Source organism: Theropithecus gelada, chromosome 8, assembly GCF_003255815.1.
Source record: "Theropithecus gelada isolate Dixy chromosome 8, Tgel_1.0, whole genome shotgun sequence".
NCBI lineage: Eukaryota > Metazoa > Chordata > Mammalia > Primates > Cercopithecidae > Theropithecus > Theropithecus gelada.
In genome coordinates this window covers 98,663,269-98,681,905 of record NC_037676.1, presented here as the reverse complement: position 1 = coordinate 98,681,905, position 18,637 = coordinate 98,663,269, and the positions used below count along the sequence as shown (strand labels likewise).

The 18,637-nt window shown below is 46.0% G+C and overlaps 1 protein-coding gene across 2 annotated transcripts in view; it reads right to left on the bottom strand.

Annotated features, from left to right (window-relative positions):
• The window catches only part of PTDSS1 (phosphatidylserine synthase 1), a 70,683-nt gene that overhangs the window by 5,912 nt on the left and 46,134 nt on the right, over positions 1-18,637 (bottom strand). For both annotated transcript variants that reach the window (XM_025394085.1, XM_025394084.1), the window contains 2 exons: positions 17,350-17,415; positions 8,517-8,616 (listed from right to left, as the gene is read on the bottom strand). In XM_025394085.1, coding sequence (XP_025249870.1) covers positions 8,517-8,616; positions 17,350-17,415 — 166 coding nt within the window. The remainder of the gene's footprint in view (positions 1-8,516; positions 8,617-17,349; positions 17,416-18,637) is intronic.

Below are 18,637 nucleotides of genomic sequence, written 5' to 3'. Positions count from 1 at the left end.
ACAAGCAATGCCACTGGTTCATTTCCTATTAAACTCACGTGCAAACTGGCATATACCTACAGGTTGGGGAATTTTTTTTTTTTTTTTTTTTGAGACGGAGTCTCGCTCTGTCACCCAGGCTGGAGTGCAGTGGCCGGATCTCGGCTCACTGCAAGCTCCGCCTCCTGGGTCACGCCATTCTTCTGCCTCAGCCTCCCGAGCAGCTGCGACTACAGGCACCGGCCACCATGCCCGGCTAATTTTTAGTAGAGATGGGGTTTCACCGTGTTAGCCAGGATGGTCTCGATCTCCTGACCTCGTGATCTGCCTGCCTCGGCCTCCCAAAGGGATTTTTTAAAAAGCTCATCTCCATCAAAAAATTAGGCCACGAATGAATACATTAAAACTACAAAGTGAAAATGACTTCTAACCTTTAACACACTCTAATGCTTGCCCAGATTTCTTATATATACCAACGTTAAGTGTGTCATTTTCATGACATGGAAAGAGTGGGAAGGACTAGAGATGATTTGCAGAGTGTAAGCCTGTGTATGCGTTAGGCCCCTTACAAAGAGCAAAACAGGACATTCTGGGTTTCACACAGGGGGCAGGGGGGTTAGGTTCCACCTCCCCAAACCAGAGGGCTGTGGGGAGCCGGGTCCCTCCACTAGAAGTGTCATTGCAAACTCTGACCACCAGAGGGCAGGCACGCGGGACTCTTCCCTTCCCCAGCCCCAGGCCCAATAGGACAGGCAGTGGCAGCTGCCGCTCCCTCCAGCGGCAAACGGCAGGCAAGTGGAGAACGACAGGTGCTTATCATCACAATCGTCACACAGAGGGTCTGTTGTGATTGCCAAATCTACTTCACCTGCGTACAAAGAGGCCCATTTTACACTTGTCCCAGCAAACAGAAGCCGGTAATTTACAGGTTTGCAATCACACCTGTGGAAATCTAGGCACGTACCCACTGAAAATGTCAAGGCTCAGATTTAAAATAGCAATTGCACACGTCGTTTAAAGAAAGGGCAGGGGAGCGAGAAGAAACTACATGGGATGACAGCCAGGCTGTCCAGGACCACGGGGGCTGGCGGCAACGAGAGCGCAGGACCCCAGCCTGGCTTCTACATTATGGTAATGAGCATTCAAATTAATGACAGCCGAGCAGACAACCACGCTCCTGGAAAAGCTTACTAACCAGCACCCGGGATCTTTGCTTCTGCATTAATCTCAAGCTCCTCCGTGTGCGCTCTCTTACCAGGCCAGGGGAGTAATTAGGGGCTTTGCTTCTCTGAGTGGTGCAGAAATCACAGTGTAACTTGAAGCTCTCTTATTTAATAATGTTCGCCTCTACTCCTAAGTCTGAGATCAATCTTGCTCTTTATAATAAAGGTCAGGAATATTAAAAAAAATGCCAGGACCTTGTTTCTGCTCTTCTTTAAAGGGAGGCAGTGGAGACCCCTAATCATCCCGTCTCAGGGCCTCTTTTCAGGCCAGGTCCCTCTCTCATGTCTCATCACTGGTAAGTCTAATCAGAGATTCTGCTTGTCTTCAAAATCCTGCTCATCGTCCCCGGCCTGACCTCTTATTAAGGAATCCCAGCCTCAGTCAGCTCCTCTCCCAGAGGCATGTTTCCCGAGCTCGTAACCTAATCCCAGGACTCCAACCGCGCCCTCCACATGGGCTCCTCCCAAGTATTTTATTTCCACCAACATGGAAATAAATCTTCCCAGTGTTACTGACAGATTAGAATTTCCCGTCAAGCAGGAAACTTCCACCTGTAAATTCTAAAGGTTCCTCAAACCCAAATCCCCTGAACCAAATTCACCTCCTCCTTTCAGTGGGCTTCTCCTATATCCTCCAATCTGTCACTAGCACCGGTGGCCACCCAGTGGCACTAATTAGAACCTTTGGAGTGGCACTCAAGTGCCCTCCCAGTGATCACAACAGGAACGGCATCGTGTTGAGCGGATTCCTTAAACAACTCTCAGATCCAGCCCTTCCTCTGCATCTTCAATGCCTCTGCCTTGGTTCAGCTTCGGTTACTCGTCAAGTAGGCCTGGCAGCACCTCTGACTGCACCTCCGGCCCCCAACCCATCTTCCCTCTAGACTCTCCCAGCCTCCATGGTGTTTCTCCATGAGACACAGATCAGACCACATTGTTTCCCCACTTAAAAATCACTGGGGCTCTGACTACAGCCGTGCAAAGCCCTTCCTGAGCAGGGGACCCTGTCCTACTCTTCATCCAACTCGCTCTCTTCACTGTCACTCCTCAAACAGGTCACCACCTTTGTGAGCCGCTGGGCACTCTCACAGCTTCCTGTCTTTGTATGTTTGTCCCCCGGCCACCGGTCACCTGTATGTCGCAAGTCTTTGTTTCTTGAACTCATTCCTTTATTTTCCACGAAGCTGCCGAGTACTTCCTGTGCACCAGGCACTGTGCTTGAGACAGTGGGGCCAAAAGGATGACTTCAACTTATTCTTTCTGAGCAAGGAGTGCAGTGTGGAGAAGACAGATAGAAACAAAACAAATTCTACTGCACTGGGGTTAGAACTGAGAGTTACGTACAAAGCGCTACTGGTCCCAAGGAGGGAGCTATCTACTTGCCTTGAAAGTCAGAGCATATTTCATGGGGGGCATATGTTTAAGTTGGTTTTGGGGTATAAGTTTCACCAGGTAGATAAGGCAGGGAAAGTCTTTCAGATCAGGCAGAGAAAACAGCATGAGAAGGGAAAAAGAAGTCTGAAAGGATGACTTGTTTAGGTAACTACCAGCAGATAAGTGCAGCCTGAGAATAGAGTACACGTGGACAGATGTGATGGCATGGTCCCACTATGAAGGTCCTGAACACATGAGCAGATTTCATAATTCATCTGGGAGGTTTCGTGGTGGGGGGCCTTCTTCCTTCTTGAAGTTTCTTCCTGTGTGGAGGAAGCTTCACTGCTTCCCTCCACCCCTCACTCCTTCCCTGGGGAGGAGTCACACCTTGACTGGTGACTCTAAAGAAGCCAGCATTTCCTGCAAAAGGTGAATTCTCAGTAATGAAGATGCTACTCTGATCCCCATATCTTTCCTCTATCTTGCTTATCTCTTACTTACTTTTTAACTCAGGTGGGGAAAAAGATCGTGTTATTGTGCCCTCTCAAGCCCCCAACCAGAGAGAATGATTCTTAGCAGGAGAAAGAGATTGAGTTCTGAATTTGGAAGATCATTTTGACAGCAGCAAGGAGAATGGATTTGGAGGGCAGAACGGCAAGATAATGTGTGCTCTGACAGCCGCAGGGGCAGTGGGAATGGAGAGGAGATGGAGTTCAGCTACACTGTCGAATTAACAGAGCTTAGTGACTTGCTGATTCGAAGAGTGATGGAGGACAGGAAGCAGCCTCCAGGTTTTTAGCTGGGGCCTGGGAGGTTGGGGGAAAGCCAGCCATGCACTGCAACCCTTAAAAATCCTGCTCACGTATCACCAAGGAGCCTTCACTAACCCCAGCATGTCTGCTGCTCTGAGTATCCTTTAGCCTTATGCACACAATCTTTTATAGTATTTATCACATATTAACATAATTAATTTGCATGTCTAATTGCCATCTGAACTCACAGATCCTTGGAGGGCAGTGATGAAGAGCAGTTCCCTACAGAGAATGTCTGGGTTTGAGTCCTGGTTCTGCCACTTAACTACCTATGTGACCGTGGGCAAGTTAGTGAGCTTCTTTGTGCCTTCGTTTCCTCATCTATAGAAGAGGGATAAGAAAATACCTTCCCTCAAAGTGTGAAGATCAAATGTGGAATTCATGAAAGTGCTTAGAATAGTCTCTGGCATATAGTAGGCATCAGTAAATCTTATCATCGTCATCTATCTGTGTGGCTAGAGCCCCAGGCACAGCACGGAGGAGCACTCAGCAACTGTCTGTGAATGAAGCCCGGACTAAGAGGTCTGCGCCAAGTGAAGCAGAGGTCAATGGGAGCATAAGAAATGGTGCATGTCCTCAATAAGTTACAATCACACAGACACAAAGGCTAACCCATGTAAGGAGGTATATTCTAAGTGTCAAATAAGTAACCGAAAGTCTCTAAAACTTAAAGAGAAATTAGAGGGGTCCCTACAGTCTGGGTGACTGCTATGGTTTGAATGTCCTTGCCAAAACTCTCCTTGAAACTCAACTGCCAACTTAACAGCATTAGGAGGTGGGGCCTTTAAGAGGTGATAGGTCATGAGGGCAAAGCCCTCATGAATGGATTCAGGCTGTTACCTTGGGAGTGGGTTCCTGATAAAAAGCATGAGTTTGGCACTTCCCTCTCTGTCTGGTACACTTGTTTCTGCCTTCTGCCCTTCCACCATGGGATGACCTCACTGGATGCCAGTGCCATGCTTTTGGACTTCCCAACCTCCAAAACTGGGAGTGGAATAAACTTTGTTTCTTTAGAAATTACCTAGTCTACAGTATTCTGTTATAGCAACAGAAAATGGACTAAGACAGAATATTGGTACCAAAAAGTGGGGTGGTTACTATAACAAATATTTGAAAATGTGGCAGCAGTTTTTGAACTGGCTAATGGGTAGAGGCTAAATGAATTTGGAGGCACAGGCTAGAAAAAGCCTGTATTGCTGTAAAGGGAGCATTATGGGCGATCCTGGTGATGGCTCAGAAGAAAAGAGGGAAAGCCTCAGTCTTCTTAGAGATTACTTAAGTGTTCATGAACAGAATGCTGGTAGCAATATGAACAGTCAAGGCCATTCTGATGAGGTTTCAAATGGAAACGAGGAGCAAGGATTGGAAAGTGGAGTAAAGGGCATCCTTGTCATATAGTAGCAAAGACCGTGGCTGAATTGTGTCCATGCCTGAAGGCTTTCTGGAATGTGCAACCTAAGAGCAATGAACTAGGATATCCGGTGGAAGACAGCCAAGCAGCAAAGCATTCAGGCTACTGTGTGGCTACTTCTGGCTGCATACAATGAAATTCGAGAGGAAATAAATGAATAAATGACTTAAAGATAATTTATAATTAAAAGGGAAGCAGAATGGAATAATCTGGAATATTCAAAGCCTGGCCATGTAAAGAGTGAAAAAGCATATTCCAAACACTAAGGGTAAGGCCACGTGACTCTTAAAGAGATTACCACGGAAAGAAAGAAGCCAGGTGCTATTCATCAAGAAAATGGGAGGAAGACCCCTGAAAGCAAAAGCATTTCAGAGATCTTCAAGCCTGCTCCTCCCATCACAGACCCAGAGCTCTAAGAGGGCAGAATGGTTTTTGGTTACAGACCTGGGAAGCCCTCCATGGGCTCACTGACCAGGGCTACCTAGGGACTCTATTCCCACATTCTAGCAGAGCGCCCCTTGGCTGCCTTAGCTGTGGCTCAAGTGGGCCTTGGTGTGGCTTGGGCTACCACTCTGGGAGGGATAAGCTATAAACCGTGGTGGTGTCCATGTGGTGTTAATTCTGCAGATATGCAAAATCCAAGAGCTGTGGAGGACATGGCTTCCTCCACCTAGATTTCAAAGGATGCGGCGAACTACCTGAAGACTAGGCAAAAACCCGCCACAGGGGCAGTGCCACTGCAGAAAGTCACTACTAGGACAATGCCAAGGAGAAATGTGCGGTTGGAGCCACCAGAGAGGAGCAGTGGCAGCAGGGTCATCCCAACACCACAGAACTGTAGGGTCGCCAGTATGCAACTCCTGCCTGGAAGAACTGAAGCACTGGCCGAACCCGGCACAGCCACAGGGGTGGAGCTGCTGGGCCTGGGGGCCCAACTCCTGCCCCAGGCCAGGATGCAGAACATGGAGTCAACGGAGATTGTTCTCCAGCTTTAAGATGTAATGTTTCCCTGTTGGGTTCTGGACTTACTTGGGACTGCTTATCCCTTTCTTCTTGCCTGTTTCTCCCTTTTGGATTTGCAATGTCTATCCTATGCCTGTCCCACTATTGTATTGTGGAAGTAGATGACCTGTTTGATTTCACACACTCACGGCTGGCATAGTTCTTCTTGGCTGTGGCTCAAGTGGACCTTGGTGTGGCTTGGGCTACCACTCTGGAGGGTATAGGCCAGAAACTGTGGTGGTGTCCATGTGGGATTAATTCACCTTAGGATGAATTGTGCCTTGACTGTCACTCATATCTGATTTAGATGAGACTCTGAACTTTGGAGTTGATGCTGGGCCAAGTTAAGACTTTTGGGACTACTAGCATGAAATGAATGTATTTTGTATGTGAGAAGCAGGGGTGAGGGGTGGAATGCTATGGCTCAAATGTCCCTGCCAAAACTCATGTTGAAACTTAGCTGTCAATATAATAACATTGGGAGGTGGGGCCTTTAAAACATGATTAGGTCATGAGGAGTGCACCCCATAAATGGATTGATGCTATTATTGCAGGAGTGGGATTGTTATCACAGGAGTATGTTAGTGATTGTGAGAGTGGGTTCCTGATAAGAAGGGTGAGTCCGACCCACCTCCTGCTGTCTTACATGCTCACTTCCACCTTCCTCCCTTCCATCATGGGATGACGCTTGCCAGATACTGGTACCATGCTCTTGGACTTCCCAGCTGTTAGAACCGTGAGCCAAATAAAGTACTGTGATTTAATTTCTCTGTAAACTACCAAGCCCATGGTATTCTGTTGTAGCAACAGAAAATGCACTAAGACAGGGACCAGAGAGGACTGCCTGGGTAGGTGGCCTGAGAAGACCTTTCTGGTCACTGCTGCCTGGGGGCCAGTGGTAAGGAGGCAGCTGGGAGGCCTGTGATTTGCTGTGGTGAGGAGGGTTGTCTGTCTTGTCTTGGGAGTACTGCCTATCTCACCCTCCCTGTGGGCAGGTGGTTCTCTGGTACCCAGTGAAGAGGGCACCCACCTCTGCCCCCTGCAGTTAGGTCCTATTACAATTCAGACTTGAGGTGCACAGGCCAGAGATATATCCGAGAGAAGCATGGTGAAAATCTCTGGGCACTTCTGACACATTTCCCTAACCGATTCCTTACATTTAGTCTCACCGACATGGAAAAATATACTTGGGCATTAATTCTGTAGTTTAAATACAAAGGAGATCATTATTCCCCTCTATTGTTCAAGATGAAACAGGACAGAACAGGCTCACTGTGCCTTGGCACAGTTAGGATTTCTAACAAGTAACCCTAAAAATAGATCCCGTTAAAGGCGATAAAAGACACATTAAAAATACAAAGGTTAGTCTTGCCAAAAAAGAGAAAAGAAAAGAAAAAATTAGACCCAAATGTGATTAAGCCTGCAGATCCAATTACCGACTTACAGAAAATACAGAGGACAAAGACATATGTTAAATTATAAGATAGGATAAAAATAAGTAAAATCCAGACTGTGGGAAAATCTATAGGACAAAAGAGCTGCTTTCTTCAACTGATAAATTACGAGGGAAAGAGGGTTAGCGATAGAAGGAAAACCTACGGATTAAGAGACTTAAAAGGCATGCCAACCAATCACGATGGGTGAATGTGGATTCAAATACATTATTAAGCAAATACAAGCTTTAAGAAAAAGTTAGTAATTTGAACACTGATTAGGTACTTGATGATATTAAGGAATTACTGTTAATTCTTTTTCAGATATGATAATGGTAGGGTGGTTGCATTAAACCTAAAAAGCATCCTGAGCTTCTTTTAGTGATCCATCCTGAAATATTAAAGGTGGATCCGTTCCAAAATAAGTTAGGGGTTGGGGCCGTGAGTACAACATAAGAGGAAACACAATTGGCCCTGAGTTAATAACCGATGATGGGTTCATGAGGGGCCATCTATTCTCTCTACTTGCACATGGCTGAAATGTTCTATGATTATTTAGAAAGCCCAATACATTTTCTAGACTAAGTGAAAAATCTTAAGCTTAAATATAAAATAAGAACTTTTCTTCAAAATAATAACTTCAAATATTTAAATAAAGAATGGCAGTCACAAAATGTGTAACTGGGTGCTATCTTACTTCATTTGAAAGGTGAGGGAAGAGCCCCAGGGCAAAAGAACCAAGGCTTAGGCCGGTGTCCCTCCAGGCTCTTCCCTTCAGAGTAGAAGGTTATATCCAGACTTGGGTTATAACATGGGCCTGGAAGGCAGAAATTGCAGGATCGAATTATCTTCCAAAACATATTTTATTGCCTGTGAATCACCATATGTCCTTTTATATATAAATCCATGTGCAATGATATGTATGTTAAGATGTATACGGCATGATGATGAGAAAGCAAAGTGCACTGTGATCTTCCTTGTCCCTTCATGGCAGTACCTAAATGTGTAGCCCGTGTAGACAGATTCCCATGAGTGAAGTAAATGCACGTGGGGTATACCTGACGAGGGCACTGGACTGTAACCTGCTCAGGGGACTTGTTTCAGATACTGTGTAGGTGTGTCTTATTCTTGAAATTAGGCTGGTGGCCAGTCTCAGACAATTACAACAGAACATCTTTTTATGAAATTCTAAGGAACTTTGACACACAACTTCTTCCCCCTCTGTTTAAAGCAATACTATGAGAGTTTAGCTAATGCCTTTGGGTAAAATGCAATGACTTACCACGCAAAGAAGCCAAAGCACAACATAGAGTATTTGGGTCTTAGAGAAGAGATCTTGTCCAAATTTTATGCAGACAATGGCCTCCAGGAAACCAATGACCCTAATCAGACAGAGAACAGGGGGTAAGTATTAATCCGTCTTACCAGAGGATACACATTATCCAAAATATGCATGATTGAATCAAAAAGTTCAACTCATCACATGATTTCTGCCCCAAACACTGGTAGCAGGTACCCCACAAAATAACACTGTTCAAGCCAACGGCATTTACTTCGGAAATAATAAAGAATTTTTCACCTCTGCCTTCTTCCCAGACCAAAATCATGACTCATAAATTTTAATAGCTAGGGCGCTGGCATCACCTAACTCAGTCCCTCCATTGCTATAAGGGTGGGTGATCATGCCGCCTCTGCTGGAACCTTCTCAGGCACAGGGAACCTACTACCTTTGCAAGGTGGCTTATTTTTCTGGTCAAACTCTTTAGCAGTTAGAAAGTTTTTCTCTGTCTCAGGCTGGTATCTGCCTCCTATACCTCCTACCCTGGGTCCTGACATTGCCCTAGCATGTCACAGGTGAGAAAGCATCATTTCAGTGGAGGAACCCTGAAGGCTTTTTTACTGTACTTCTGAAGTCTAGACTGTGATTAAGAGGCTAGCTGGCTGCCACACAGGGTGAGTTTGACCCTTCCAAGGGAGTCTTTCAATAATTTGAAGGCATTAATCACATTCCTTCCCAGCCTTCTAAGAATTTCCAGATTAAATAGCCCCGTTTTTGGTGACAATATAAACCCTTTACCTTCTTTTGATATGTAAAAGATTGTGCTAAATACAATTTTTTTGTTTAAGGAAATGCCACACACTTCATATTTCCCCTTTAAGGCATTAAAAAAGCCACTCTTGTGTTCTGTATCTTCATTTATGGCTATAAAAATTGGGCTTTTCTAAAGGTTCAGGACTTGGAGGTAAGAATGGATGAGGTGAGGTTGACACAGTTGGCCATGAGATCCCAGGCAGCATAAGAATAGTGATTTCAGACAAGTCCATTTTATGCATTCCTTGCTCAAGATAAGATCTGGACATTCCAGGAATGGTGTACTCACACAGATGTTTTCTAAAAAGGCAAGAAGGGGCAGGGCATGGTGGCTTACACCTGTAATCCCAGCACTTTGGGAGGCTGAGGCGGGCGGATCACTTGAAGTCAGGAGTTCAAGACCAGCCTGACCAAGATGGTAAAACCCCATCTCTGCCAATAAAACAAAAATTAGCCATGCATGGTGGCACACACCTGTAGTCCCAGCTATTCAGGAGGCTGAGGCAGGAGAATCACTTGAGCCTGGGAAGTAGAGGCTGTGGTGAGCCAAGATGGCACCACTGCACTCCAGCCTGGGCAACAGAGTGAGGCTCTGTCTCAAAAAAAAAATGGCAAGAAGGGCTAAGAAGGCCTTTGGCACCCCAGCTTACTGGCAGACACAGTGGTCACTGCCATCATCAACAGTGCGGATGGCTCGAAACAACTGAAGGCCTGAATGCCTGGAGTTAGAACCACGTCAGCAAAGCAGCAAAATCAACAGAAAGTCTCCGGAATGTGTCTTTAGAGAGTCTGGGGCTATCTTTTCCCCTAGCCCAAACCAAACAAGGATTAACAGTGGTTGGCTTGAATCTTTAAAGCGCTGCTCCACAAAGCGTACCACATGTGAGAAAGCATCATTTCAGTGGAGGAAGCCAGGTTTTTTCACTGTACTTCTGAAGTCTAGACTGTGATTAAGAGGCTAGGTGGCAGTTACATGTTTGGTATTCCAGTCTGTGCAGTGAGGAGACATAAAAAGGATGATTTTATCTTTGGTTGGGACTTCCTGAAAAACTCCTATGCTGGGAGTGTTGAGCCCAGGACATAAGTGTGATTATCTACCCATAAGCCAGAGAGAACACCCTGAGTTCATTATGAAAGATTTCTGAATATTCAACTAGACTTGAGGGTCCCTACTTTTTTTTTTTTTTTTTTTTCAATGGAGTCTAGCTCTGTCGCCCAGGCTGGAGTGCAATGGCACAATCTCGGCTCACTGCAACCTCTGCCTCCCTGGTTCAAGTGATTCTACTGCCTCAGCCTCCTGAGTAGCTGGGACTACAGGTGCGTGCCACTACACCCAGCTAATTTTTGTATTTTTAGTAGAGGCAGGGTTTCACCATGTTGGCCAGGCTGGTCAGGAACTCCTCACCTCAAATGATCCATCCACCTCAGCCTCCCAAAGTGCTGGGATTATAGACATGAGACAGCCTGAGGCCCCTTTTAAAAGCATGCTGATTGGCCTACTAAAGCTGTGTTTCTCAAACTTTTGTGATTTAAGACCCATTAAGAACCATGGCAAGAAACATAATTTTCACTGTGATTCAGTATACAGGCGCGCGCACACACACACACACACACACACACACTCACGCACTGAAACAAAAGCTTCATAAGACAATTTGCATCCTTATTTCATTTTAAGAAAATACTGGCCAGAACCCAATCATTGGCCTCATAATGACCTGAAGTTTTTTTTAATTTTTTTTTGTTTGTTTTTTGAATTTTTTGAGACTGTCCCTGACTCTGTTGCCCAGGCTGGAATGCTGTGGCATGATCTCGACTCATGGCAACCTCCACCTCCCAGGCTCAAACAATTCTTCTACCTCCCAAGTAGCTGGGATTACAGGCTCACGACACCACGCCCAGCTAATGTTTGTATTTTTGTAGAGACATGGTTTTGCCATGTTACCCCGATTGATCTTGAACTCCTGAGCTCAAGTGATCCACCCACCTCAGCTTCCCAAAGTGCTAGGATTATAGGTATGAGCCACTGCGCCTGGCCAACTTGAAGTTTTTTCTGAAGACCAGTGCTTTTGAGTTAGTGACTTTAGGATATGATTTGCTTCAATGTGCTGAGGATTCTTAGCTAAGCCATTGTCTGTGTGTGTGGGCACGTCTCATGAGAAGGTGGCTAGGAGGAGGTGAGGGGGTCGGCTATGGGATTATATAAGTGTGGAGAGTCCCGGACTGAGGCCTGGGCATGGGAAAGGCACAAGGAAGGGCCAGGAATCAGGGGAAAGGGCTGAGTTGAGGTCAGGATAACATGGACATAGAAGGCCACCCTTAGGCTTGGCTTTTAGTCTGAGGGATCCTAGAGGGTCTGGAGCAGAGGGTTTAACATGGTTTTCTCTCTCTCTCTCTCCATATATATATATATGTAATTTTATTTTATTTTATTTTATTTTGAGACAGAGTCTCACTCTGTCGCCCAGGCTGGAGTGCAGTGGTGCAATCTCAGCTCACTACAACCTCTGCCTCCTGGGTTCAAGAGATTCTCCTGCCTCAGCCTCCCAAGTAGCTGAAACTATAGGCGTGTGCCACCACACCTGGCTAATCTTTTGTATTTTTAGTAGAGAAGGGGTTTCACCATGTTGGCCACGATAGTCTCAACCTCCTGACCTCGTGATCTGCCCGCCTTGGCCTCCCAGAGTGCTTGGAATTACAGACATGAGCCACCATGCCTAGCCAGTTTGCTTAATATATATTTTAAATATATATATATATATTTTTTTAAATTTAATTTTCAGCTTTTATTTTACATACGGGGATACATGTGGAGGAATGCTACATGTGTATATTGGACCCAGGTAGAGAGCATAGTACCCAGCAAGTAGTTTTCCCACCCATGCCTCGCTTCCTCCCTCCCTAGTAGTGAGCAGTGTCTATTACACTGATGTTTATGTCCATGTGTACTCAATGTTTAGCTCCCACTTTTAAGTTAGAATATGCGGTATTTGGTTTTTTGTTCCTGCTTAGGATTATGGCCTCCAGCTGCACCCATGTTGCTACAAAGGACATGATCTCGTTCTTTTTTATGGCTATTATTCCATGGTGTCTATGTACCACATTTGCTTTATCCAGTCCACCACTGATGCACACCTAGGTGGGTTCCATGTCTGCTATTGTGAACAGCATGGTGATGAATATTCAAAAACCTTCTGCTGGCTGAACAGAACTGTGTGAGAAGACAAGAGCAGAAGCAGGGAGGCTACTGCGCTCATCCAGACACGGGGACTCAGGTTGGGGCTGTGGAGATGGTGAGAAGTGGTGGGAACCCAACGATCACATGGGCTCCTGTAACCGCCAGCAACCGCCCCCACCATTACCTCTGGCCCACTAGAGGGAGTCCTCATCAATAGCATCCTTCCAGAAGGCTAACATTACTTTTCTACCAAGACTCAGAGGGCGGCTAGTTTAGGGCTGAGGCCTAAGGCTTGAGCACAGTGGGAGCCTGTATTAAGCCCACCAGTGTGAGACCACCTATCTCCTCCTACCTCCTCACCCCCAGGGGGACTGGGGGTTCCTCCGCACAGCTCAGCAATAGGTCCCTTTACTCAGTTCAACTTTAAATCTCTTTGAACTTTCCCAGGATAAGCTAGGTGGCCAAATTGTGGCTTAATGGAATTCAGTCAGGGCCTCCATTCCCTGTGGTGCCATCCACCATCCTGTATCCTGATTTAGCAAGGTTAAAAGGTAAATAAACATTTGGGCAGCCTGAGGTGCTTCTGCTGGGAGCAGGCACCACAGATTCCTGACCTAGGGCTGGTTACTGGCGCACGTACTCCCAGCACCCCCGATTTGTGGAGCCAGCTCCACAAGGTGGGAAAAAAGATGATGTTAATGCAGAGGCCAGAGTCAGGAGCTCTTCGGTGAGTTGAGTGAAGCAGGCATGCTAGCAGGGTTGTTGTAGGAATCTGGGGGATGAAAGCTCTAGGCTAGTGTGTGTGAGCCAAACTTGAGAAGCAGAAGAGGAGTTTTTGGCTTGCCAACAAGACTGCACGTGGATTCTGAGGATGCCACAGCAATGCCGGGGACATGGAGGCCGGGTACCTGGCTGCTGCATCCCACACGCACTGCTCCACGGCTGCACAAGCAATCCCTGGACGGCTCAGAGGGTGGGTGAGCCCCTCTCCTGGCAGCCAGGGGCCGGCCTCCAATAACATGGATGGAGACGTGAATCCATGTTAGCTCAATGACCACACAATCACACAGGATGGCATGAAGTGTTCTCCAAGTTCAGGAGTGAGCTTCTAGTTCTGATTAGTGGGGGCAAAGACATCTTTTTGGAGGAAGCAAGAGCTAAGTGTGGCATAAACAATAGAAACAATTCCTACTGTGCTCCTCTGAACTTTCTAACTTCCAAAGAATCCCCGGGGCAAGGAGGGGAGAAGTGGGTCTTGGGTGGCAAACCCAGAACTGTTCTGCTTAGTCGTTTAGATACTTAGTAGGATTTGGGGCAAGATGCCATTTGAACACAGGGGGTCAGCTGCTAAAAAAAAAAAAGCTTTGTAACTACTGTCAGAGCTTCTGAGATGTCAGTGGACGTGTACTTGAGTGCAGGGGATGGGGTGTGGCAAGATACAGGGAGGATGAACAGACACAGTCATGAGGAGAAGGGGAACTGACTATAAAGCTATACCAGCAGGACGGCGGTGACGCCCTTTTGCTGGGAAGGGACTCCCCTCCTGACACCTGTTCCCCTGTGTTTACGCCCTCTTCCTAGAAGGAAGCTCATGCTCATAGCTGCATCTACCCTTTAGACAGACAGTCTGGGCTGGGTAGTGGCCCATGCCTGTAATCCCAGCACTTTGAGAGGTCAAGGTGGGAGGACTGCTTGAGCCCAGGAGTTCAAGACCAGCCTGGGCAACATAGTGAAACCCTGTCTCTACGAAAACTAAAATATAATTAGCTGGACACTATGGTGCATGCCTATAGTCCCAGCTACCTGGGAGGCTGACGTGGGAGGACTGCTTGAGCCTGGAAGGTCAAGGCTGCAGTGAGCTGTGATCACTGACACTCAACTCCAGCCTGGACAACACAGCAAGACTCTGTCTCAAAAGAAATAAAATTTAAAAAGAAAGAAAGCCCGAACTATGGGCCTGGAAGAACAACAGAACAAAAGCACAATTATGAGAAATTGTAAGGAGGAGAGAGAATGGGAAGTCAACAAAGGGGATTGAAAAGAGAAAAGTGAGAGGAAATCCAGGACAGATGTTGCAGAGGGAAGAGGACAGTTTCAAGAAGGCAGATACTGTACAGAAGATCCGAGAAGAGGATGGAGAAAGGACTGGCTGGTTTGGAGCTGACCTTGGAGACCAGCAGAGGTGGGAACTTATTGTGATGGACACGTTAGCAGCGGTGGGATAACAGGCAGCGAGGAAACTGGTCAGGTGAGGAGCAGCTCTGGCTGCCTCTGGGAGGCAGGATGCAGTCCTGGGCCCTCAGGCAGGGTAGGCTCACTCTCCCGTGAGGGTCCACCCCATGCACTCCCAGGAAAAGGAAAAGCCAACTGTGCACTGCTGTTCCAGCAGACCCTTGGCCACCTTCCTCCTAGGACCAGGCGAAAAAACACTGCTTCTATTTAAACTGGGCCAATACTCTTTTTGAGGCAGAGAAGCTCAATTCTAATTGGGGTGGAGTGGGGAAAAGACAAAGATGACATAAACCCCACACCTGGGGAATTTGTTCACATCAGTCTGGCCCCAAAACTCCCACCGAGCTGAAGGAATACCATGTGACATCTAAATAGAGAAAGAGCCCACCTTTCCACGTGGCTGCTTTCTCCCTGTCAGGGATCCCATTCCCTTGCTGGATGGCGCCCTCTCTTTGCTGAGTGCAACACCTTTCGTATAAAAGGTTTAAAAGCTCAGTCTATGGCACAACTGTTAGGGATGACATGTATTTAGCTACAACAGCAAGTAATTCATAAAAACATTTTGAGGATACCATGTTTATAGAAGAGAAAGTACCCTCTTCAGGAGAAAAAGGTTGGAGTGCTGGGAAAGAACCCCAGGCAGGTACTCCTATTTGACCTTTGCCTTTCCCCTTCCACCTCCCAAAAGGCAACATTCAGAAAGTCACTATTTAGGGCACTGCTCCCTCTCATTTCTCCACCTTACCAAAGTCTGAAATCATTCCAAAATTAGTGAAAAGAAAGTTATAAAGCAGCTACTAGTGATTAAAGGAAACCACACACTTAAGTGTTTTCTGTTTTGATAGGAGAGGAAATAATGACAAAACGTCGGGGAGATAGAGCTGGGGCAGAGGAAGGAAGTGGGTGGCCTCCGGGGTCAGGAGAGCGGGAGGTTGTGGTTCCTGTTTCGCCTTCCCTAGCTGGCAGTGTGGACCGTGCAGGGGGCAGCTCTCACGGTTGTTCACACTCACAGGAGGATCCACTGGGTGTGATTTATGAGGTGGGCTTTATTATTTTTCAGCACAGCTCACTGGTTCTCACAAGATTCATCAATCTTGATATCACACTGTTCCGGGGGTTCTCAATTCTCAGTAAAGCACACTAAGTTAGCCCAATGATCCCTCCTTTGCATTTCACTATATTTTAATCACTTTCAAACAAGCCACAACTTCCTGGGGCAGTGTTTATCACTCTTCGGCATAGCTTACTTTTTTCCTTTTTTTTCTTAAAAAAAAAAAAAAAAAAAGAGGGAGAAAGACAAGGTCTTGCTCTGTCATCCGGGTGGGAGTGCAGAGGCACAATCATAGCTCACTGCAGCCTTGACCTCCTGGGTTCAAGTGATCCTTCTGCCTCAGCCTCCAGAGTCGCAGACTACAGGCATGTGCCATCATGCCTGGCCGACTTAAAACACTTTTTGTGGAGACAATGTCTTGCTATGTTACCCAGGCTGGTCTCAAACTCCTGGCCTCAAGCGATCCTCCCACCTCAGCCTCCTAGATTGCTGAGATTACAGGCATGAGCTGCCATAGTGGAGTTTACCTTTGCCATTTCTCCCTCCGTGTGGATGGTGTTTTATGGTTGTCCAATTAGAAAGAAACTTGTCATGACACAACCTCTCTCTCTGACCCACCTATTTTCCTCAACACATAAATCGATACAATTTTGTGGAAAAAGAAATCCACTCCATAGCAGAATAATAAGACCTTGCTAAGGACTTTTAAATATGAAAGCAAAATGCATGTGGAAAGAATGTGTGAGTGGGAGAGAAGAGCTCAAATGCAGGAAAGCCCATTTCCTCCTTGGACAATCCTTTAGAAGGAGCGGCCCGCATCCCTTCTTCCGGGACACAGGGCCCTCACACAAGAAGCGGGAGCGCTGCCTCTGCTCTGTCAGAAATCTGGGAGATGTGTGAATCCTCCCTCCTGCTATATCATGAACAAAGGAAACCAAATCCATCTTATCACCCTTTATGCTGCAACCACTTTGGGTAAGAAAATCAAGCTTACCACACAGAACTTATGAGAAACAAATGACAATGGCCCTTAGTCTTCTAGGGGTCAGGAGGAACCTTCCTAAATCTAACCTGAGTATCAACATTTTTAGCCTTTAAAACTATGTCACCCTTCAGAATCTAGATGACAGCTAGAAACACACACACACACACACACACAGAAAAATGGAAAGGAATGACACTAAAATATTAACAACAATTATCTCCAAATGGTTGACTTCTTTGGGTGATCTTTAGTTCCTTCTAGATCCTTTACTGAATTTTTATCATTGTGCATGTATTACTTAATTGGGAGAATGTACTGTTTAAATATCTGTGAAAAGTAATTTCTTCTCTATAATGGGTGTGTGTGTGTGTGTGTATATATAGATACGTATATACATATATATACACATATATATATACACACACACACACATACACACATACATATAAATAAAATCTTGTCCACCTGCCTTCACAGAAAAATTATACTGAAAGGCTGTTAACACAGGGTCAAGAAATACCCAAAGAAATTTAGGGCTTAAGTGGTTTTTAAATCTCCACAATAACAGATTACTCACCCAAACACCCAGCACTGTGTTCCTACGCGTTTGCACTGTGTGTCGGTGAGGTAAGCGTAGTACTGTCTGAAACAACAAAGTTGGAATTCATTGAGAGCTGCTGGAAGACCAGCAAGTCAGGACATAATTAAATCACTTTGACAGAGTGAATGTAAAAACCGTCCCTCCGTGTCCCATGTCAGGCTGCCTGGTCTAGTTCTGTTCAAGAGAAGAGAAAGCCAGTGCCTGTTGAAACATTCCTGTAAGAGATTCAGCATTTGGGTTAGGCTGGAGGGAGGGGGGAGCATCATTTAAAGGGCCAGATTATTGTCTGGTCTGAGTGCCAGGGTGTTTGCAACTAACTGATCACAACCATTTACAGATTTCTTTGTTCCTTTTCCACTCCCACTGCTTCACTCGAGTAGCCTTATAAAAAAAAAAAGAAAAAAAAAACAAAACGAAAAAGAGCCAGATTATTGGCAAGGCAGTCTGGATTCAGCGGTAAGACTTCCACAGCCCCGCCCAAAGCAAGCCCGGGTGGGTGTTTCCATGTCTAGCTCCGTGGAGGTGACTCCAGAGAGTGAGCAGCACTGTCCATCGGTTGTCCCCTCTGGTTCTCTCCAGGACAAAGGTTGCTGATTGTAACCAGGCAAAAAATATACAGATTTTTGGCTTTCAGAAACTGGAATGGGACCCCAGCTATATCTCACTGCCATTGAGTGCCAATTACTTGGAATGTTACTGACAAGTTCAGAAAAAAACAGGCAATGACATGGTGCTGAAAGGCTCAGAACAGCACCATCCGGTAGAAATGTAATGCAAGCCATAAATGCAATTTTAAATTTTCCAGTAGACGTGTTAAAAAAAGTAAAAAGGAACATATAAAATCCATTTTATTAATATGTTAAACTAATATTTAAATAAATATATTAAAACATTATAATGAGGTATTTTATATTCTGTTTTGGGCCCAACTCTTCAAAGTCTGGTGGGTAGCTTCCATGCACGGCACGTTTCATTGTGGACCGACCACATCTCTGTGCTCAACAACCACAGGTGGGGAGTGGCTTCTGTGTGGGACAGCACGGCTTGGAGTCTTGGAAGTACCCCTGAAACTCAAGCCACCCCTGCAGCAGCAGCATCTGAACCAGAAACTCATCATCTTTTTGGGGTCACTGACTCTTTGAGGATTTGACGAAAGCTATGACAAAGGCATAACACTTTGCATTAAAGTTCAGGGGATTCACAGATACCTGAAGCTCATCCATAAACTACTGTCTCCTCACCCCAAAGACCAGAGTGAAGAATT